The sequence below is a fragment of the Chaetodon trifascialis genome, chromosome 11 (genome assembly GCF_039877785.1).
Source record: "Chaetodon trifascialis isolate fChaTrf1 chromosome 11, fChaTrf1.hap1, whole genome shotgun sequence".
Taxonomy (NCBI): domain Eukaryota; kingdom Metazoa; phylum Chordata; class Actinopteri; order Chaetodontiformes; family Chaetodontidae; genus Chaetodon; species Chaetodon trifascialis.
In genome coordinates, this window is record NC_092066.1 from 11,430,803 (window position 1) to 11,455,352 (window position 24,550).

Here is a 24,550-nt window from a genome sequence, read left to right on the forward strand (position 1 = left end):
TGGATCAGGTTGAACTGCGCAGGCTGCGGCCTTTCTTGCGAGGCAGGGAACAAGCCTCGGGTGGTGGCTGATATATTGCACGGCTTCTCGAGCTCTGTTTAGCACTCAACACTGGTGGAAGTGGGTTTTGATTTACAAAGTGACTGGTCAATTTAAATGATTACCATTCTGTCACCTACTGATTACATCCACCAGTGTTTAAGCATTCAATGACTAGAAAGCATCAATGCCACAAACACATAGGACTTAGGAGACGTTAATACATTATTCTGTAAAAACATCCAATCACATCTGTTTGCCTTGATGGACGGGCACAGAGCGTGATGAAAAGAGGCATCATGAAGTGAAACTGTGATAAAAAAAAATGCTGTTGTGAAACAAAAAAAGGAATTTTAAACTAAAAACTACCGGAATGAAACTGATGTGATTTCCTGCTGATCTTCATCTTATGTGACAGTAACTAATATCTGTGGGTTTACAATCATTCCCACGTGCTGAGCATGTTAAACTATTCTTTAGTCAGATTGATCGATAATGAAAACGTGAGTTAACTGCAACCCTAAACTCATCCCAACACCACTGACGCATTTCCCGGATCAGCAGAAACAAACAGCTGCAGCACTGACAAAAAGAACACATCCTCATCAGAGATACCACGTGATCTTTGGCCACGCAGGTGAGAACGCTGGAAAACGTATTTACTAACCTTGTCCAAGCAAAGTCAGAAGGAGTGAACTATTAACTGGAAATAGTGCAAGTCACTGCAGCTCTGTGCTTTAGCAAACAATGGGAAGACACCTGACGGAGCCACTACAGGCAAATGATTTCCTGATTCCGTGCCGTCTGCCTGTCTGCTCGTGTTTTGGCTCCTCTTTGTGTTTTTGTTTCTATCATTAGGAGGATAACATGTATCATTGAGCGCACTGCTTTGGCCAAGCATGACTGAGGACGCAACATGACGCCTGCTCTTGACAAAGTTGTCAAACTTGATCTTTTGAAACATTCGGAATAATCTGCCTGCATTGTCTCACCTCAGATCGACGTGTTTGACGCGGAGCAGCCTGAAATTCTGCAGGACGAGTGTTTCTAGATTGTTTCCAGCCATGCACAGCTTCTCCATGGAGGTCAGCTGCTCCAGCACCTGGGGCACATGGTTGAACTGGTTGAAGGAAAGGCCTACGTAGCTTAGCCTCTGGAGAGATCCCAGCTCACTGGGCAGCTCATCTAGACTGTTGCCGTCCAACAGGAACGTCTGCAAACTGAGAGAGGAACGCCAGATTAGACGATTGACCCTGTTTGTGAAAGCGGGGACAGGCGGGGTGGCATTTTATCAAAGAATTATCTTTATCTGGGCTGATATCGTAGCTCAGGATCAATGCCGTTGTGCCAATCGGGACTTTCAGCATCCATAATCAGGACACTTTGTGTCCAGCAGATGGCAGTAGCAGCTTGAATGCCCTACTGGCCACTTCTGGAATTTACAGGCATACCAGATCATTCCTGCAGATTAACTTCTCATGTAGCCCACATACCTGTGAGCTACATTTTGAATGCATTTAAAACACACGTAGTCTCCACATGTCAGTACAGAACCAGCCATTAAATGACTCCCTTCATCTATCGTATTCCCTGCTGTCGCGGTGGGGTAAATGGGACAGAATAATGTTTCCACATTTCATTTAATCTGATATATTTTTACATTTTGCTGACATTCCTTTAAAGAGTGAGTCAAACGGGGCTGAACTTGGATCTCAACCAAATCTCTAAACCGCTCTGAGCATTCCCATGAGGCCAAAGATGGTTTCCAGCCAGAAGAATCAGATTTGCTGCATCCTCTTAAAACATTTTGGCTCAGAATTCCAAAAAAAAAGTCTAGGGGACAGAATAACAATGTCACGAACTAATTCATTTCAAAAATGCAATTCAGTAATTCATCAAAAAAAAACCATCAATATCTTACTGGCAATAGAGTCCTCAAGAAAAATATGAGATTGAACTGTCAAGATTGCAAAGAAAAGCTAATGTGATGAGCAAAACTGGATTCCCGACAACAGACCGGCTCAATAACACGCTGAAAAAACTTTTAAAATAACAAAGAATATAGAAATGAATGTTTTTAAGTAACAACAAGACCAGCAGTTAGAGACGAGGGCCAGGCCATGATCCAAAAGGTCACAGGCCAGCACCACAGATGATCAGCCCAACTTGTGTCGCTGTTTGCTCACATAGCAAAGTACACCGCCGTGGTTGTTATGCCACGTGCTTGTTGCCAGGTAACTCCCACATTTGGCTATGTAAAGTTTTGAAACCCAAAGCGGATAAAATGCGGCCGGTTTGTGAAAGAGTTGACCGGTTTCCAGCCCTGAGATGGCATTACTCGACAGTAAAGAGCCTGGACAAGAGGTGGATGATTACCAACATTATGAGCCAATAGTAAGGAGAGGTGAGGTAAACAATGTAAACAGAAACATAATCATCAAGTAGGAACAATGAGACTTTAAGATTAGGATCTTGTGACATAAATACAACTGGTTCTCATCATAGTTCACATCAGGTCCGTCTCTGCCATTATCTTCCTGCTGTTACTTACTTGGCCATGGCTCCCACAGAGCAGGGGACAGAAACCAGGTAGTTACAGCTGAGGTTGACCTCCGTCAGCGTGGGGATGTCGCAGATGGCCAGGGGGAACTGACCGAGGTGGTTGTTGGACAAGTTGAGGCTCCGCAGACGGGAAAACCTGGAAACAGAAGGATAAAACTATGAATTCGGAGAACGTGGAGAAGAGAAGAGAAGAGAAGAGAAGAGAAGAGAAGAGAAGAGAAGAGAAGAGAAGAGAAGGAGTATGAGCGAGTGACTGGAGATGTAGTTGTGTCTTGTCAGCATGAATATTGAAAGAGAGTAGAAGATATTCATAAATACATTAATGAATATGTCCATGGTCAATGTAGCAAAGTATAGCTTACGCTGAATTTGTTTAGGTGAAAAACACACGGCTTGAACACGGCCGTAAAGGAAGCCTTCCTCAGCATCGGGACTAAACCTTCACGTTTTATTGTTGAGCAAACAAGTGCAGCTTTGACATCTGTGTTGTTCATTCAAACACCAGTGACCAGTGGCATTTGGAGTCCTATGGCAGAGTGGTGACCTTCAGAGGGGTTGCAGGGGAAAGGACTCTCTGGACTTGTCTTTATTTATCCACCTACACACACACAGACACACACATGCAACCTGCTATCGCCTATCATGTGCACAGAGAGAGCAGCTATGGCACGGCGGCGATGGGCAGCGCGCCAATCGAGCACCGCAGGCTGGAGCAGCTGCTTCAACTGGCACGACTTGATTTCCCTCGCTATGTACACACACTGGTTAAACACACATGCACGCAGTGTATCATGGTGATGAGGAAAAAGGCAACTGAGACAGACGTCAGGGATATTGATCAGGGTGGCCAAGTAATTCCAGCTGAGGGTGACTCCTGCAGGCGGTGGGTGGGGGGTGGGGGGTGGGGGGTGTGTGTATTGGGGGGGGGATGTCATTCCACCATTTAATCAACCTCTGCAATCTGCTGAGTAACGCTCATGCCCCCTCCTCACAGTCTCTCCTTGTCTGTGTCGTGCTGTCCCGTCACGCCATTCTCTTCCCTCATTTCTAATACTGTGTTTGTGTATTTAAAGCCGCGCTAATCTTTATTAACAACGGATCAAATGACAAGGTGTTGCTCACAGAGAATTATCACCCAAATATGCAGTTCCGCTTAGATCTACGGAGCATTTGTTGCTAATGTTGTCTCTCATCAACTTCAAATCTTTCTGATAAACCTAATGTACACAAACTACACCAAATCAAAGGCAACCTCAGCGACGACATGCTGAACGTAACGGAGCTTATAGCAACTTAAAGATACGTTTCAAAAAGACCGGAGACAATATGTTTCTGTTGTGTTGACGTTTCGACTTGTTGCACTGCCCCCAAATAGCCCAAAAGCCCCGTTAATGTAGGTTTAAAGCTGCTAATCAGTCGTCAAGTAACCCTGTGGTTCCCATCAGCTCTGTGGAGCCTTTTAGCCTTTTTTAGCTCATTGCGTTGGTCTTCTGGTTGGTTTCCAGACATTGTGAAAGTTTTTCAGCTGAATAGCACTGTATGGCTTCCCAGCATTGAACAGCAGGCCTGGCACAGTCAGCAACGAGCTGGAGAACGTAATGGAGCATTTAGAGGCTAAAAATATGGATCTGTTTCTGAAGAGTAGGTGAATGCTGCTGTTGCTCTGTGTCTGCTGAACGTGTAAATAAGCAAATGTAAGCGAATACTTTCACCATATTAACTTTAGCAGGTGACAATATGTCGATATTGTGTTTTTAGCTTCTTCTGCTGCCCCCAAATGACCAAAAAGCTCAATGAATTTATCTTCAATCTCCCCATCCCCCCCTTTAACCTCACATTCTGCCACTAATCTGTCCGACTTTCCTTCCTCTCCATTTCCCTCTCCCTTCATTTCCATTACGGTTGCGTCCTTCAGAACCTGCTAAACTATCATACATATGTAAATAAACAGGCCAAAAGTTCAATCATATTCATGGAACGTGGAACACAAGCGGCGACCTCTGTCTCACAGAGAGAAGCATGCTGGGAAGAAAGTCCCATGCCAAAGTAAAGAGCTAGTATCCCAGAGAACTGATTATGCATATCTGATTGGCAAATCACCCACCAGTTAGTATTTGGCCGGAGAGAAAAGAGAGAGTGAAGGGGAGAGGCATGTGGCAGGTTCACACATTCCATTCCTCTTGGAAAAATACAAAGCACTATGACCCCATGTTAGATGTCGGAGAAAGCCAGTGTTTATACTGCAACAAAAACAGACTCTCACACAACTGTCCACACCAAAACACATACACCCACATTGACGGAGGCTGCATACACAGTATTATTGTTCTTGACTGCAGCTCCTTTGACTCCAGTCTCTCAGGGGCAAAGCGAGTACTCAAGTATCTCCGCTACATGTTTTTTGTCAAAACGCCTCTATTTTCAGCTAACTATTCATCTCTTTCTCATTACTGACCTCTTTTTCTGTCGTGCTGGGTCAAACGCGGATGAGCCTACTTAGGTTTGGCAAAGCTAAATGGATGTTATCTCGCTTGACCAGCAGGGGAGCTGTGCGTCGCTCACTCTGATTTAAAAACTAGTTACTTCCCTCGTGTCGTTTGTCTTTTTTAATGCCACTCATTATTCTGAGGATTAAAAAAAAAAAAAAAAAGATGATTGGGAAAATGTGGCAGAGCGACATGAAATCCTGACCTCCGACTCATTCAGAATTTTCTCTCAGGAAGATGCAAGGTGTGCAAGATTATACATGTGCAGCCACGCGCACGCACACTCCTATTGGTGAAGTCATCTTTTAAAAAAAAAAAAAACCCAACAACAAATGCCATACTGTATCAAGACTCTGTATGCACTGACCTCAAATCTGTAGCCTGCAGCCACGTTTCCTGTTGCAAGCAGCTCTCTCTCCCTCGCACACATACAGACGCTCCGTTCTGCAAACGCTGCTAACATACTCAGATTCACGCAACTTACTCACTTAAATAGCAATAATCTTGAAGTAAAGGCTGTGACAGGCGTGCACATGCAGCACTGTGTGTATGAATGCACACACACACGCACAGAACACACACATACGTCTTGGCTGTGGGCTTTAATCTGGGACCATGATAAGCATGCAGCAGATGGTGCCCACAGAGAGAGAGAGTGAGGGAGGCCAGGCACATTAAAAGCTTCCCTGCAGACCCATCTACCCTTCTGGGCTCTGGGCTCGTTTGGCCTAGCCTGGTACAGTACAGCCCTGGCTAGCCTCTTTGGTCCCTGCATGCCAATGGCCCCGGTCCTAGACTGCTCAGGTCGATGGCTTGCAAATTGTAGGCAAAAGCTAAAGCTGTCCAAACCAGCCAGCCATGACCCGCTGTGTCCACTGTGTAAGTGTCTCATCTCTCCCCTCCTTGTGCAACAGCGCAGCTCCTGTTGTGCCCAAATTATTCTAAGCTTAGCTAAACCTTCTCAAGTCTCATCTTGCTCATCCAAACCACCCTCGACCTGTGACGCCTCCTCAAGTCTGTCCACTCCTTTCTTTTCTTTCGCTCCTTCCTGCCTCCTTACAGTTTTGCCTCAGGTGTGTTTACTGTAGATTTATGATGCCACCGTACCTCTGCAGCTGCTGCAGCCGCTGGTCTGCGGGCAGGAAGTTGTGTTTGAGGTTGAGGTGGGTGAGGTCCTGGCTGTAAAAGAGGTTGGGAGGAAGCTGCTCCAGGCTGCAGCAGGACAGATCGACCGAGTTGATTCTCTGGGACACCATCTAGATGGAGGTGGGGAGGAGAGGTAACAAGAGACAAAGAGGAACGTAGAGTTAAACCAGATTATCTCTACCGCACAAGACTTTACTGCTTTACTGTGTGTGGAGCTCGCTGCTAAGGGGTCAAATGTCATTCAATAGCCAATCTTCTTAGGATTAGAGAGTCAGGAGAAGTCGAGGGAAAGTCCAGCAGGTTAGTGAGCTAACATCACACATTACATCACTGTGTAATCTAGTTAGCCGCCAGTGCACATGTGACCATTTGTAGTCAAATTTGCGGAAACATACAAGCGGCCATCTAAAATGAAAATGGCAGCATAGGCGTCTGCATCGTCTGAAAGGAGAAACTCTACAGTCCGTGAACTCGAGCTGTTCAGAGCGGAGGCTCAGCAGTCGTCACTGGGGCACGTGCTGCCTCGTTCCAGGCTTCTATTCTGAGTGGCCCTCTGGGTGCTGGTGACATGCGTGTCCCTGTTAATATTTAGAAAAGAGGTTTTCTGGCTATGGCCTACTTGAGTTCAAATGAGAGAAAGGAGAGAGGGCCATGAGTGGTGTTTATGCGTCTGAGTGCACCCAGAGACACTTTGGTTACATACTACAGAGCAGACAGCAGTGAAATATGTGCAGTCGTCTCCCCGCTCAGCTCAAACGGGCAGAGGGATCATGCAGCGCCGCATTTTCATACTTCCAACTTGCAGTCACGCATGTTCTGATATACAGTACAACGCAGCTGACCCGTAAGTAGCGCCTGGGAGCATATGCTTGTGTTCTCCTTCTTCTTTCTCATGCACACACAGATGCACACACAGTACCTTGGCGGCGTGTCTGTGCCAGCGCAGGTGCTCCGTGAAGCTGTCGAAGCTGACGTAGTAGGTTTGACTCTGAGGCCCCGCCGAGCTGAAGGCCAAGCAGTGATTGTGCTTCTTCACCTCCTCCACCTGCAGCAGGACACACACGGGAGTGATACTACAGTCTGAGACACTGACCGCTCACTCGTCTGTAGAGTCAGAGTCAGAAAATAAAAGGAGTAGCTGACACATGTCTCCACAGATGTTAAGTGCTTCCGTTGAAGGAAATAAGCTTAATGGCTGCAGGGTAGACAAATCCAGTGAACCAGAAGCCCACTCATGAAAATATATGAGGCACGCATGATCATATAATGAACACGTGCGGGATATGACCCAGAGTAAATGTATGTGAAATTGCTTTTTGAGACACGCAGAGTCACCCACACTCAAGCACGTGGTCTCTGTGAATGAGTGGCTGACTAGTTAGGGTGTTTGAATAGAACACTGGCACGCACCAACTCGCCGCACACAGGCATATGCAGAGGCAGTGTTTGGATGAATGGCTGACTCGAGGTCATGTGCTGTGTGTGAAATGTTGATAAACTGGGTGTGTCAGGCAGACGGCTAGAGAGGGCTTTCGGGAGAGCACTTGGAGCTTATTCGCTGCAGATTCACAGATCCATAAACCAATAAACGGATCAAGGTCATTTTTCAGGGAGGCACTTTGAAAAAGTACAGAGAGAAATGAGGCTGCTTGAATGTTATGGCGCTCCATTACACTAAAACATTACAGCATGTCTCGATTCTGGATTAGAAATGGACAAAAACACCCCTGCAGAGCGCTGGAAACATTTTGAATACTAAAAAGCAGCCCGGCACCATTTCTGTCCAACCTTGAGCTAAACCGAACAGGAAGCCGCGCTGGAGGTCGCACTGAAGGACAAACAGTTGCTGAGGGTGAAATGTCATCGAGACCAAACTTCATTTGCAGAGAGAAATAAGACTTTATCAGGTCGCTCTCTCGTGATAGGACATCGTGAATTTATGATCCAAAGCGTAAATGACACACAGTAACATCGCCATAAAAGACCAGGATGAGAAAATAAAAGGTGACGTGATGCCGGCAGTGCCCTGCTGTGGCGTGACTGAGACGTACTTTTCCTCCAATGAGCGGCAGGATGTGCATCTTCCCTGTCTGGCTCTCTTTGACAGAGGAGACGATGAGGCAGGTGCCGCACAGGATGACCTGCCGCCTGGTCCAGCGGTTGACCGGCAGCTGGAGCTTCCCTTTCCGAACGTTGTATGTCCCTGATAGCTGGACCCGCTCTGAGCTCTCGATGCTTTGGGGCTTCCCTGAAACAGAAAAAGAGAGATTATATGCAGTTATAGAAAAGTCAGGGGATCACCAAAGTCAGCGGGCGTCACCCTCTGGAGAAAATGCATGTGTGTGCATAGTTTCATGACAATCCAGCCAATAGCTGTTGAGATATTTCCCTATGGATGGCTGCTAGCATGGCTAAAAGCTAATATTATGTGTACCTTCCTAATAAATGATGCCACAAAATGAGAAATAAACCTGCAGCGTTTAGCAGGAGGGATCTCACCGCAACACCATCACAAAGCAGGGTTAGCATAAGATCTAAATGCATTCGGCACGACTGTCAGTCTTGGATGTCCTGCTTTGCACACGCAATTGAATGGTCTGGACTTGCATTCGGCGCGGCTTTACGTTAATAGAGTCTGAAATTCAATACCAGGTGCATCTCTTCTAAATTACGCTCTTACAATTTCTGAGCTGCCTTTATTCAGTTCTGCCCATCTGTCTACCTCTCTTCCATGCACTGTCCTCCTGCTTCACTGCCAGCCTGCCAAACCTGACAGTCAGGCTGCTTATCAGGCGTTGTGTCAGCCAGGCTGTCTTATCGTTCTGTCTAAACATCCACCTGCTTTCTGTCTACCTCCACCTCCGCAAAAACCTCCCCAGGCTGGCTTGCTCTGTCCTCCTCCCCTCCCTATCGTCTCTCCTCTATCAGTCCAGCTGCCTGGCCTTCGGGTTCCCCATTCTATCTTTACGTTTTGGTTTTTTTTTTTGCTCGCAGCATGTTCAACCTCACTGTTTTCCCATTCGGCCAAGATTCATGGAAGCTTTCCTTTCCAGGCGACAGATGGCCTTCGAAAATGTCTCACATCCCGTGGCCTACTGTAAACTAGCTGCATCCATCTTGAACTGTCTCTTTCACACATTTTTCACTTCACTCCAAACACACAGACCGTAGCGGAGGGTGGCGGTGGAGGTGAGCTAAAAAGAGGAAAAAAGAGTCAGTAGGGTAAGCAAGTGCAAACTTGCACACGGTCTCATGGCTTTAAATAATTCAGGCCTTTTGCATGCCGACTGTAACGCAGTGGATTACTGTACTGCACATTGCTCACACTCAGCAGAGTTTAATAATGTTCTGATCAGAGGTCTGCTTCCTTGGGCTGGTGTGGCTAAACCTGAGGTCGTGACAGTACATAGATATCTTATTCCACAGACTGTCACTAGCTTACGACCCACTGAATTCACCCTCTTCAAGATACTGAGTTTTATACAAGCTGAAATGTTCATTTTGAGCCCGGACCATCCCTCTGTGCGACAAGCTAATCTCCCCTTCACAGCAGAATCAATGGATATTTGCTTTGACTAAATGCTGAGTGTGTAACATGACCACACTATTGCTAAATGCTGATCATGAGTCACGCCTGACTACAGGGGAGAGCTGTCTTGGTCCGCTTCAACAGCAGAGACGATCATACATAAGCAGACATAAGAGCCTGTGAACAACTGTACAACGTGCACAGACGCAGAGGTCTTGCTAATTCAATTTTCTGAGGAAAAGTGAGAATGCTACAAACTCACATGTTAGGCACACGTGTCAGGCCTTCCCAACAGCATGCATAACATAACACAGCTATGCTGCATTAATATTTATTCTATAACGAATGGCAAACTCCAGAAATTACACGTCCTATTTTGAAAAAAAAAACAACAAAAAACAAAAAAAAACAATAAAGCAAAAGTAAAATCCATTTGTGTTTAAACTGCTGCAACACCAGTGGGTGGTTCTGGGGAAAAAAGATATGTGTCTTACTCCATTAAGTGAAGGACTATTTATAAACCTGCCTCCAGGCAATGCCAACTTAAATATGGTCCTACAACAGCAAAAGCAGTTCACACTGTGCACAAAGCAGTGAAGCTATCTATAATATACTGTTTAGGGCAATTTAAGTCACAGAAAAGCACACCAATGTTCCTAATTTCTCTCTGTGCTCTGGCAGTCTGCCTTGACTTCACAGCAGTGATCAAAAGCTGGCAATCATAAGGTAGAGATAAATATGTTTTAATGAGCAATCGGGACATGAGGGACGTCTGTAATAGTCCGAATACTCAATCATGTGATGTGCTTACAGGTTAGCGTTTAAAAGTTCTGCTGAAATTCAGTTTGGTGTTATTGTACATTATTAGCAAGTGCACTGTTTTACCTATAAAAATGTTGAGCTAACATTGACAACAGCTTAAATGTTGTCATTTGTACCAAATCCCACAAGAAAGGCGTGGAGTGATAATTGTGGCATTTCCAAATCACAACTTTAAGGAGGAAATATCAAAATTGATGGCGCGACATTTAAACAGCCATGAACAGTCGTCAACACGTCATCTCCACCAATGAGTCAATCTGTTGAACCGCCAAAGTTCCCGCCACTTTCTGAGCATCAGACAAGTGAAAGTCACTTTGTTTTGTCTTACTTCGGCTGCACCCAACACCTCTCGACGCTCCCTCCCCTGTCCCCCTCCCGTCCGCTGCTGAGCTCCACGCTCATTTAACTGCGCTCCAGAAACGAGAGGAGTGCGCAGGGAGCAAAGTGACCTGCAGGTTTTATCTCTCTTCAAAGGGTCATTATTACTGTTCACTCCACATGAAATGCTATTAAATGACCGGCCATTTCCTGCTGTTAATTTGAACCAGGGCACGTAGCTGTACAACAAACAACAAACAGTTCTGCAAGACAGCGGACGAATGTAACAGGTGTCCTCTTTCATTTTCACTTCCAAATAAGTGGTTTAGATAAGTGAGTTAAATTGGGAGTCTGAGGACGGAAAGATAAGGAAGACAAGATAAGAAATACTTGCCAGCACGCCCCTAAAAAACACAACACATGAAGTCTCTTTGTCACTTAGCCTGTGGATTATTTTCTCAATCAATCGGTTAGTCATTTGATTGATAAAATGTCAGAAAATAGTGATAAAGATGGTCCTTCCCAGAGCCCATGATGGCGTCCTCAAATGTCTTGTTTCGTCCTCGACCCAAAGATATTCAGTTTACTGTTGCAGCAGAGTGAGGAAACCAGAAAATGTTTACATTTTCTGAGGCTGGAATCAAAGAATTTGGACTTTTTCCAGAAAAAACGACTCAATTAATCAATTATCAGAATAGTTGACAACTAATCAATCAATGCAGCTCTAGTATCTGCTCCAAACCTAAAGAAAAGAATTGGAAAATGAACGCAGCGTGGTTCACCTAAATCTTAAAATCCAGGATAGAGCCATCGTCAACCAAATTTCATTCAAGTCCACGTGCCGTCTCGCTAACAGAGAGGCAAACTGAGCGGTGCGACTCGAACAGACGGGTTACCCCCTTTCAACTTCGCCAGCTGGCCGAGGTAACCGGCAGGCGCATATTTTCATGACTGAGCTTAGGAAGGGGGGTATGTGTTGCATTAGACAAATTATTCACAAGCTTTTAGCCTCAATATGTCACATGGGCATATTCCTACTATTTTTAGGCCCTTTGTTGGAATGTGCTCTCTCCCACACAAGCATATGCACAAACACACGCACCCTACTCCTCCTCCTACTCTTCCCCTTGCTGACATGCACACACTGACACAGTGACAATGATTAACCATCTCCATATGTGCATCCATCTAATTGCCCCCCCCCACCCCCGAATGTTGATGGACCAGAACTGTGCAGAGGGAGAACAATACAGACAGATTGAGTGGGCTGCTATTGTGATGAGAGAAGTTTGAGAGCCTCTTCGCCGTTTTACAACTGCCTCACGTGGACGTGGGACGGCTCGGATGGAGGCGAGCGTTGCAGTCTGGCCATGGGAATGCACGGTGGAGGAAGCAGGGAGATGGGTGGGACTCCCACGTGAGCATCCTGTTTACGGGGGTGGGCCAGAGGAAAGCAGGAGCTCTTGGTCGCCCTCCAGTAGGGGAAGGAAATTATAAGAGACAGTCGCTAAATTGCAAATACATGGAGCACAGGCCACCTACACTAGAAATATTATGAGCAGCGGTGATATTAGTCATGCTGGTCATCCCATAATCTATCTGGGTGATGCATAAGATTTGAGTTTAAAAATAACAGACAGGCCCTGCAAGGTGGGTGTGTGCAGAAGTCATAATCTATTCCTAGACCTACTGTATGTGGGAGCAGGAGTACTACAGTGTGTGTGTGTGTGTGTGTGTGTGTGTGTGTGTGTGTGTGTGTGTGTGTGTGTGTGTGTGTGTGTGTGTGTGTGTGTGTGTGTTACTGGAGATGGCTTCCTTCCTTTTCCCCGTGCTCAGGAAAAGAGTGCTTCCCTGTTCGCTATTCCTGTAGAAACTTCAAGGCGCAATCAGTGAATCGAATGTAAACAAACAGGGAGCCCCATCGCCAAAAATACATGGGCTCAAAATTAGAACCCGCTCTAAAAGGTGTGTTCACATCACTGATGTTTGTAATGTTTAAGAGAAACACGATAAGCTGTAAATTGAATTTATTTCACTATTCAATCCACTGAATGCAGCTTTGCGGGGACTCCTTGGTCTAGATATTAAAAACAAACAATAAATCAATAAATCATTCTATAGTATCTCACGTTCTCGGTAGATTAAGTGTACAAGTGTCCAGATTTCAGCTCATATTTGAAAGTCTGGTTCGTTCCTGCGTAGTCTGATTCTACATCGTGGCGCCATAATGCTTGAAGATGCAGCATTTCTAGCTGCACCCATGTGGCCTTTAAACACATCATGTCTTATCTTCAGAGCAAGCGTTTGCATGCAAAGGCGACTTATTTGAATTCATGCCACAATGAGCTTTGCTTCCTACTGATAGACTACGATCATTTGCATTGAGAGGGAAACTTTCAAGATGATACATCCTAGAAACTATTTACTGCTGTGACAGTTTATCTTATGGTAACACACTGGCACTGCGCAGCTCAATCCAGCACGTCAAGCCTGTGAAACACACATTATAGATGCAGAATGAGCATGCAGATGTGTTAACAGCTTCAACCTCAACTCAGAATATTGGTACAGTCTGTATTTATATTGTATATATGGTGTATTTTCCAAGTCAACCGCATCAAAAAAACAACTCCTGGTTGCTTAATGTCAGTAATGTTTCCACTGACAGGCTACAAAGCTGCCTCCCAGATGCCCTGCTGCCCTCGTTATCCATCACAGTTAGCGATCAGCACCCAAGGCCGACCTCTCTCCATCCATCTCCCACTTAACAGATCAACACTTCTTTCTTCTGGCTCTTCTCGGTAATAACAAGGACACATCCCTGGTTAATCATCCTTCCCCGCTAAATGCAAACCGACATAAGCACACCTCCACTGCAGGACTGGGCATGCCGTACCGTAGGGCATCGATGACCCACATCTGTCACAGCGGAGCACAAGCATGCGTACACACACACACTTGTTTATTCTATAGGCGGCGACAGATGTGATGTACCGGATGGCAAGACTCTGGGACTTATAATATAAATACTTCTAAGCCTACACCGGGCTCCTATATCTCCAGAATCTTTTTTTTTCTGCTTCTTTTGAAATGTATCTCCACTGAAGCATCTCACTATTAGGCCGCATGTATAAAAAAATGCATATAGGACAGAGTTATTAACTCATAGAGAGCGAAGCAGAGTTGAGGAAAGTTGGGGAAGACAGGATATAGAACTTGGTGTAAGACAGAGCGATGCCAGCTGTTACTCTGCGACACAAATAGCTGCACTGTCCTCCTGTTACAAAACACATGCTCACACGCAACGTCAAAATACATCTCCTTAAAGGTGTGTTTGCAGGCGAGGGAAGTATGCGCTACCCACATCTGATCTGCTGTGCCTCTTTGGCCAAATCGCTCCACCTCTTTATTTGTTTCTCCGCCTCTCCTCCCTCTCTCTCTCCCTCATTCTCCGTGAGGTGATTACTCAGATCCAAAGCGACAGGCCGTGTTAAGCCAACTGCCTGCTCGGGCAGCAGTCGACGAGCCTCGCCGGAAGGTGGCAAAGGCCATCGCGGGTGATGGGCTGCTCGCTGCACTCGCCTCCATGCTCCACATCTTTCTTGGCATCACGCTCTCCCTCTCTGCACCTTTCGCAATGATGCACGTGTTGAAATGTGAACGTGCAGGTGGCGAAAAAACACAGAGCGGAGATTTTGGTGGAGGGCCATTTAAAACCCCAAAAGTTTCACAGTTTCTGAGATGAGTGATCCTTAATTAGGAGCTTCTTAATCCTACAAACACTTTGAAAGACCCCAGATGTTCTCACCCAAACGGTCCATAGAGATAGAGATAGCAGGGGCTGCCTCCCCCTCCGGGACTGAGGAGGTGTTGATGTGTGAAATGTGTCAAGCTGTCCTTTGTGTAAAAGTGATAAGAAGATGAGGTACGTGTTTGCATGGGAAATAAGTGAGATGTTCATGCATTATCGCCGTGCAGCACAGCGTTTGCGCATGCCTATATATGCCCTTACTTTGAATCATGTTCAGTATAATTATGCTGTGTTTGCGGAGTTCACTTTTTAAAAAGCTCAGATGCAGCATTTTGTTTAGGGTTTTGAATATTTTGAGTGTTAGGGAGGCAAGGGTCCAACACAGCGTCCAGCAGTCAAAACATCGAAACACGTTGTTTTTAGCCAAGCAGCACGGCTTTAAGGATGGCAGCGTCAGTCTGTTCAGCTGGTTCACCACTTTGGCCCTTGGTCAACTATTTGATGGGCGGCCATGAGATTTCATCCATTTATGACTTTTCCTGTATCGTCACAATGAGATTGACATCTGTGGCTTTGAGTAAAATGTCTCAACACAACAAACAGGCTAAACAGCATTTTAGCATTTAGCTCAAGAGCACTGCTGCGCCTCAAAGAGCCTCTGGACTCTTAGTCTTGTTTGAGTGGCATTTATCGTTGAAGTCTTGTCCAAAGGTGCTTTATTGATCGACATAGGCAGCAGAAATGTGCCTATAATCTAGCGCATCAATAGTCTTTTTTTTTTTTTTAATTTAGATTATTCTGTTGGCTGACTTTCTGGGTTTTACTTTGCTGTTTTGCAGCATCCAGACAAAATAACCTTGATCAGACTGCTGTTGAGTTTAGAATATGTACAGCATAATAACGCAAACTCAACTCAAGAGTGCAGTCAACAGTAAAATCCTGATAAACAACTGTAAACTCTACAGTGTTTGGACAGCACCACAAGCAGCTGATTAGCTGGATGAGTATTTATTTAATCATCCATGTTGCAGCTTGCTTTCATTATCTCTTTAATTAATAAAACAATTAAACGTGATTAAACTGGTATGCGTTGTAGATGGGTTCAGACACGTGCTTGTGAATGTAAGGGATTTTAAAAAAGGGGGGGTGTTACACTACAGAATATTAATTATCTGGAATGTATTAAAACAACATCTAGCACATAATTCAGGATAGCTCTGTGTGTGTGTGTGTGTGTGTGTGTGTGTGTGTGTGTGTGTGTGTGTGTGTGTGTGTGTGTGTGTGTGTGTGTGTGTGCGCACATTTATTTTTTTTCGTTCTCAAGAGAGTGCCTGCGATCCCTCTCGGAAAAGCTGAGTGACACTGCTTTGTGCTCCTGTCTATTGTCAGACACTGAACATCCTTCAGCCTAAACAGTTCGGTCGAGGTGACGTTTCGCCTTCTTCTCTTTCCCTCCCCTTTCCGCCCCCCTCTCGGCGGGTGAAGCAGCATTAGCGAGCGGGGCCAACGAGACAAGGGGCTCAGGGAAAATACGCTGCCGGGGCGCAGATGACCATGAGATGCCCCTCCATCCCCGGAGAGAGGGCGGAGTGGATAATTAATAGTTTGATGGATGCCCTCAAATTGTGATAGCTCATCTCTCTTCAGCGTGTCATCAGGAAGGACACAATCAGACAGCAACACACATGCATACACACAGACACAAGGCAAAACCTCCTCTTTCAGTCCAGTGAAACACATCCTGAATCCAAATGAGGTCACAGCCTGCAATATCTTCCCCATCAAACCATTATTACCCTTTGCCCCTGGGGAGAAGGGAACTAAACAGCCCTCTGCTATTAAAGGCATTGTACAACTCCAGTTATCAGGTCAACGCATTACCACCCACCACCTGCGGGGGCAGTGTGGGGATTCATTATGACAGGGGGACGACTTGAGGGAGGATTTGTAGTGTGCTCTGTAATGCTGAATTATCTTTTCCTTTTTTTTCTCTCTTTTTACTTGACCCACTTGCACACTCGGTTGCACTTCTGCATTTTTAATTTCAAACATTTTCTCCACGCGCAGCAGAAAATGCCCACTACACTTCAGCTCCTCACAGATCGGCTCACGTTAACCTGATGCAAATCCGCGTTTATGGGCAGAAGCCGAAACAGATGCAAACGATGTGTAAATGTGCAATCATAACTCACGCGCCTGACAGCTGGAATGAGGAACTACAATAAGAGAGAGCGCCCCCCTAAGAGGTTAATAAATCACGTTTGTGCAGCTATGAATTTTTAAATGAATGACTTATGTGCCCTTAAGTGAAAGAAATAACAGCATTTTCCATCAGCTGCACCGTCCTTCACACCACCCGCTGCACTAAGAACATGCTTCATCATGTAATTCAATCAATACCCACTATAAATAGACCCATATGCAGAGGATGGGGGGGGGGGGGGATTACGTTATGGATGCTTCGGATGGCAGGTGTTGGCATCAGTGTGTGAAAAAAGAAGAATTCCCCCAGTGATTCCCTCTGTCAGAAGAAGGGTTGGATGCTGACGTACATACAGTAGATGTGTGCTCCCTCTCTGCTCTCTCCCCCTCTTCCCAGCTCCACTCCTGCTGCTGTTATGTAATGAGTGTGTGTTACGAAACCTTACATCGGAAAACACGAGCCCACTGATCAGCTAGTTCAGAGCACACACACACACACATATACACACACACACACACACACACACACACACACACACACACACACACACACACACACACACACACACACACACACACACACACACACACACACACACACACACACGAGCTCTGGGGATTGTTTTCACCCCCTTGTCTGTGTGAGCGAATGCAAATGTTGTCACCATAGTGGACAAAAGCGTCTGCGTTTGCTCATGCATACAATGTGTGTGTGTGCTTTTGTGCGCACGTGTGTGTGCATAAGAAATTAATTGAATATATGGGTTTAAATCTGAGTGCGACTGCGAGGCTGCGAAAGTGTGCAGTGCTCCCAAATGAATTATTTAGTGTTTTTCGTGGGTGAGCCTGTATATAAAATACATAAATAAAAGCAAAGAAAAATGAGGGTCCTTACAGGAGATTGTGATGCAGTACATGCGTAAATACTGGGAGCAACGCCGGTGGAGAAAGGAGAGGGGTAAGAGAGAGAGTGGGATGGATACAGAGAGAGAGGTGCATAGGATGGAAAGAAATGAGGAAGTAAGATGAGGCCATACAGGGATGGCAAAGATGGAGAAAAGGAAAAAATCCTGTACACACACATAAATACATGGATAAACAGACAGAAAAGAAATTGGCTACAGGCATATCCTGTCACCTCAGGCAGGGAGACTGACGAGAGGACGAGCTGTAAGGCGAGGTGAGCAAGTCAGCTGTAAAAAGCCTGATTCCAAAAAAATAAGGACGCTGTGTAAAACAGATAAAGTACGATGTGATAAATTGATACTTTTTTGACATGCACTGAAACAAAAACAGTACAGAGACAATATATTTAATGTTTCACCTCATCAGTGTCATTGATTTTAGTAAATATCTGCTTATTCTGAATTTGATGCAGCAACATGTTTCAAACAAGTTGGGACAGGAGCAACAAAAGACTCCAAAATCACCTGTTTGGAACCTTCCACAGGTGAACGGGTTCATTGGGAACAGGTCCTCTGTCCGCAAATGATTGCCTTCCGTCATTTATTGATTTTACACAGCGTCCTAACTTTTTTGGATTTGGGATTGTAAATTAAGACTGCCACAAAATAAAACCCTCCCTCCCAGACACTACATCCTCTTGCGCTGACAAAATCAAATATTTTGAATTGTATTAAATCACGCATGAACATTAAAGGATAATTACAGGCCATCATGTTCTCCAATTATGATAATGTATGTAATCTGTGTGAATGCACAGTCGCAGCGTAAACAGCAGGTCAAAGATGAACCAAGAAGGCAGTATGTGAACTTCGATGGACGAATAAAACCGACAGCTCGGGTGTCTTTGTTTCTCTCCCAAATAAATCTAACCTGTAGGTGTGCTTAAAGTTGAAACCCTTAAAATTCCCATCATATCAAACCCAATGCTTGATTCTATGCCTGGCTTTCACGTATTCTGTTACAGCCATTAAATGTATTTCAACTTATTATTTACCTCTACATATAGTAGATTACGCTATCAGTGGCGGGGTCCGCCATCGCCATGCTGGGTTCAAATGGTGCACACATGCGAAAGGGATACACAGGAAATGGTACATAATTGGTGGTCTTATATGTCACATAAGCATGTAATTAGGAAGAGAATACGTTTCTAGCAGGAAAAAAATTAATGTAAAACAATTACAATATAAATCTTGTTTTATGCCATTTCATTTTTGTCAGGTAAAAATTACCTTTAAATCCCTAATTATCAGTTGTTTTTCAGAATCTGAGCACAGCAGGCGGTCACACGTTGCACAGTACTTCAGTTAATTAAGGGAACTTGGGATCCCAGAACCATTTTAGATCTTCACAATACAATCCACACAGTCCTACAGCGGCAGATTCCTTTAAACAGAACAAAGGCATTTGTTCATCAGCACAGATGCTACAAGAGAAGCGGTAAGGTCTATTTACTGAGGACGGGGAAACAAGCAAGCTAACAATAGATAGCATCACACAGAGCCAGGCTGATTTAAAGCAATGATCATGCTCTTCCCTTTCTTTAAGGTTAACAGCTCTGACGCCTCTCTCACTTCCAGCGAGCGTCTAATATCTTGCCAGCGAAAGGTCTGATGCATTCTCCGTCAAGCCCTGCTGGTGTTTATGTAACGCTGTTTCATGTAGATTGACTTAAAATGCATGATAAACGTGTTCATCGGGGTGAAAGAGGACGGCTATTCCATGATGGGGAAAAATGAATTACCGGCAGGTCATGAATGCGTGAGAAACAAACGGGAGGCTGCGCTTTCACACACAAGATGAAGCGAGCCCGCACACGTGTGAACAGAGTTAATGTTGTGTGATAGTAAACTGGCAGGAGGGCCAGCGTTACGCAGTTATGTAATGCGTCTCTGTCTTGCTTGCGCACACGCACGCACACACTCACACAAACACACACATAACACAGGTTATGACCGATAAGGTTTCAATTATGTGTGCATATTTTAATGTTTCAGAGGGCAAAGAAGGTCTCAGCCGAACTGAAATGTATTGTTTTTCCTACTTATCGTCCTCCTGAAAGTATATAATGTCAGGCTTCAATATCTCCGACTGCCACTCTAACTCTCCTCTGCCCACTTTCTTCTGCTCAGATTTAAATTGCAAGTGGTTTAAGTGTCGGCCCTGGCGAGGAATCACCATTTCTAGCTCAGCTTACTCAGGACCTGACCTCTCTTTCTTCACACCACAGAGCCTCAGCCCTCTTCTGAAATATGTCAGCACGGGGTCCATCCTGCTTAACTGTCCTCAGGCAGCGCACGGAGGCTCGGGGTTGCTGATAATTCTCTCTGGCCTGCCCAAAGAGGAGGAGAAGTGAAACGAGAACTTCCAGAAAAAGACAGATAATGTAGTGCATTAATATTAGAGTCCTGTTCAGGCCTCCTCTGCGTTCAGAGCTTCCTCTCCCGGCCCCCGGACTGGCACACCCATGCCCTGGCCCCACCCACAGCCCATGCACATGCCAGCGGTCCCTGCAGTGTGTCCTCGGCACAGCCTGCGCCATCACGCTCAAGGATACGCTGTTGACAGCTACGGGTCACTGCAGCCCAGGCACAGGGTGGCACACACTCATGAATGATGCAGCACTCGCCGTCAGTCCTACAGCTCTCTCACCAGCTCATGAGGACACATAATCAGGCAATGCATGCACAATGGCACAAAGGCGGGCCGCAGCGCGTAGTGGAGACGCGATTAAGGCAAATCTAAGACGCCAACCGAGTGTCTCACAATGCTGTGCTCGCTTTCTGCCCGGTGGAGCTTTTGAAAAGGTACAAACTGAGACATATACAATATATCCCCACTATGAGCTCATTTATGCCGAGCGTCATTCTAGTTTTCATTCCCATTAAGCTGGAGCACTTGCGAGAAAAGAATAGGCCCAGATATCTTCACTTTCAGTTCCTCCTATGGATCAAGTTCCAAACTGCTCTATCCCGCTCTACCAATAATGCAACCTGATAGCATTAGCACTTCCTGCCTGGTACATTCCCGTACCTATCAAAGCCCACAGATCCAGCCTGTGAAGATGCATTAATACATATAATGCAGCATTTCTTTTATAACATTGCTGACTCAATGCCAAAGACAACACAACCCCGATGATGTCCCAAGGGTTATTTCACCAGACCATGGAAATTCAACCGTTTTCACACTGACTACCACTTGTCAAGACAAGTAAACCGAAATTCGTTTGCAAACTAGGTTGAGAAATACCAAACATGTTGGCTCCAGCCTCTGAAATGTGATGATTTGCTAAATCACTGTAATACTGAGACATCACCTCATGTCTGGGACACAGTGACTAGCGTTTTTCTCAAATTTTTTTTGGTCTGATTAGTCAATTAATCTAGAAAACAGTGATTAAACTCCAGTAAAATAGTCTAGCCTTCTCTAGTTTGAGCAAATATTATACATTCTGCCACAGCAGGAAGAAGAAGTGGATAAATCCATCCGACTGGCGAGATCAGAAAAGGGTGATTATAAGGCTGCACACTTTTTTTTTTTTTAAGATTTACCCACATCGTGTGAGAAGTTTCTCAAACACGCATATTATCTCATAATTTGGGCCACCGGTTGCTCATCAGCACTGTGTCACTTCAGCCTCCGCATTCTGTCACTCAGCAGTTGCTAATGGCCTGTATACAGCAGCAGCCTGTCTCTGCAGCACTCTATACAGCCTTGATAAAAGTGCAGCGCCTTGTGCTGTATGGAGGGCTTAAAGAAAGCGAGAAAGAGAGGGGAGAGAGGCATTGTCATCTTAAGCACCAGCACAATAACCCCCTTCCCAGACGCAGAGGTTTAGGCTTACCCACCTCGCATTCAACCCCCCTGGGAAGTGCATCAGGGGAGGGTGAAACGTGAGAGCCGGGCATGAAGGGAGAGTCGTGATAGAGGAGCGAGCTGACAACACCTCCCTCTGATACCGAGGCTAAAGAGGCGAGATGAGAACACTAATTGGCGAGCCGGTGGAGGTTTGATGTCGCGCAAAAAGGTTACAGCTGAATGTGGCGGAGCGCGCATGCATAAGTTTATGTGAGTGTGCGCGTTCGACTGTGTTTATGTGCATGTCAGTGATTAATTAGCTTGCAGGGACTCCCGCCTGTTTGTCGCCCTGGGTTTCCCTGTTCATTTGTACCACTGCATTAATAATGCCCGTCGTTGACAGAAAAGGAGCGGGGACATTTTACATTCTGAACTCGCCGCTCTCAATCCCTCACTCTTCCTCTCCTCGTCATTCTCACGGCCCTTTTTGACAAGATCATCATCGTGGTCAGTATTGTCTTTAACCAAAAGCGCTTCCCAGAGTGTCTCCAGCATCATAAATTCTCTTTCTGTAAACCTGACAGACTACTGAAGCTGTTCAGGAACAATGTCCACAGTCACATAAGAGAGGGACAAGCCCATAATGCTCATATACTGAGGACAATGAGCTTTACAATATCCCAGCATCCACAGTTAAACATAAGAGCCCAGTATGCTATAAGCACAGTGGAGTCACCAGAACCAGCTATGCTAACAAAGTTATACCTGACTGGGAAGTAAAAAACTGTGACCTGAATTACCTTCTGCATTTCAGCAAGGCACTCCACCAACACTAATTCAATTAAAATTTAACTTCCAAAATTAAAATTTTAAGTAACGAAACTCAACGGTTGATCTTCTTTTCTCTCCAAAACGGAGGCGATAAGGGAGACTTTTCCAGCCTGAAGGCCGGCATGTGTGACCATTAGGAGGAGAAAATTTAAAAGGTCACAAAAGAGCAAAACTGCTAAAAGATAATCAGGTGGATCCCTTGTGTCGCAGCGCTGGGTGAGGCCGTTGCTATGACATTTAACGATATTCAGCATCGCATAAATAAGCTACTTGCTAATTTATGAGTTTCAAGTGTGCATTACATGGGCATAAAGACCCTGACACTGAAAACTCAGAGGGATTCAAGCGTCAGTTCTGAGGGGATTCACACTGTGTCGGTGTCTCCTTATTCTTCATGTTACAGTGACAGTTGTGATGTTCCAAATCTGTGACAACTGCCCTTTTTTTCCCTGCGTATGTGCACAAAACAAACGCTAATCGGCTTTTAATACACATTCATTATATAGTGGAATTAGAAGCACGGTAACGCGCAGCCAAGCGTGCAAGTACAAATTCACATGTTCCAGAAGATAAACCAGTCCGTGCTTTGAAAGGATGACAAGTTCCGAGTGAGCAGATGTGATTTTATGTCCCGTGTATGCACTGAGCATGTGCTACCAATCAACCGAGTAGACAGATTCCTGAGCAGAGAAAAGCAGATTTAAGTAGGCGGCAGCAACATTTTCATGGATACAGTACGAGAATAGCAGTGGAGTGAGCAAGAGACAGGGTGAATACCAGAGCAGCGTACTGTACTGTAATATCATGAGGAGTGTGTATGCGTGTGATTGGTGGGATGAATATTCTGCTGCACGGACCGAAAACCGCAGTCTGCTCCAGGCTCCTGTCTGAACTTGTTTTGCTCAACAACACGGATCTGAAAATGAAGTATTTGACAGCATCTGATATGACAAATACACCAAAAGCTGATACGCTTTTTAACCGTTTACTGAGAGAGGAACGCACTGCAGCTTTAATCAGTTAGCTCAATTGAAAGTGACTCAATCGCTGTAAACAACACAAAACGGCGGCTGTGGGACAACGTGCGCCGTTTGTTGCAGTTTTGCTAACAAATTTGACCCAGCTGATTCCAGCTTCTCATCCATCATAATGCATTATGCATGATGCCAGGAAACTGTCTTTATGGGAGCAGCGCCTGGCGACAATGACATAATTTGTAGCGCTGATTGTAATTATTAACCGCTAATCCACAGTGAAAGGCAGTCGGGCCATTTTCAGTTCCTGAGATTTTCCCTGAGGGTAGACCACTGACACACAGATAGGCACATCGCTGTTATTGTTTGTACTTAACCTCTAATGCCATTCATTATCAGAAGCTATGAAGGACTTGTAGCTTAGCTAAAGCTGGCGGCGAGCCACCGGGATGTTGCAGGCATCCAAGATGGTCTGAGACACTCTGTATTAAAAGCTGTGGCCTGCCTTTGGTCTTGAAAAAGAGGAGTTATACAAGCAATAATAAAAGGTAAGTAACAGCGCTGGTGTATTTCTAGTACAGCATTTCTTCCTTTTCTGTATCAAGAATGCATCTGATGGGCAGCAGCAGCCTTGTGGTCACTGAGAGGGAGGTTGTCCGTGAAGACAGCAGCTACAGAGTCAGTTGTTCTCTAATCCCGCAGAAGGACAGGCCACAAAGTAATCAGACCCCAGATCTGTGGTTAAAGCTACAATCAGTCCAGCTCAGGAGCAGAGAGAAAGGAGGGAGAGACAGAGAAGGAGGCTTTCACACAGGAAGAGTGAAGGTGAAGGGGGAGCGAGAGAGAGGCCGACGGGGACGGCATCGAGTGAATGAATGAGATTGTGATGTTGTTGCACATTCCCCTGGTCCCACGTGCTCACTTTTCTGTTTCTCACCCCCCCTCCCCTCTTTCCTTTTGTTTTGTTTTGTTTAAAATTTAACAAGGTCTGGAACAGCGGAGGGCTGAAACGGGCATCCGGGGTGTTTTGGCTCAGCTTCATGTCACATGCAGGGGCCATGTGAACACAGTGGCACCGAGGGGGGGGGGGGTTGAGGGGGTGCCCGGGGACGTGAGGGCAGTG

General features: G+C 45.5%; 1 protein-coding gene across 1 annotated transcript in view; it reads right to left on the bottom strand.

The window, feature by feature from the left end:
• phlpp1 (PH domain and leucine rich repeat protein phosphatase 1) overlaps nt 1-24,550 on the bottom strand; it is a 43,201-nt gene that overhangs the window by 7,508 nt on the left and 11,143 nt on the right. The window contains exons 2-6 of the mRNA XM_070974493.1: nt 8,285-8,481; nt 7,153-7,278; nt 6,195-6,343; nt 2,591-2,737; nt 1,032-1,259 (exon numbers count right to left, since the gene is read on the bottom strand). Coding sequence (XP_070830594.1) covers nt 1,032-1,259; nt 2,591-2,737; nt 6,195-6,343; nt 7,153-7,278; nt 8,285-8,481 — 847 coding nt within the window. The remainder of the gene's footprint in view (nt 1-1,031; nt 1,260-2,590; nt 2,738-6,194; nt 6,344-7,152; nt 7,279-8,284; nt 8,482-24,550) is intronic.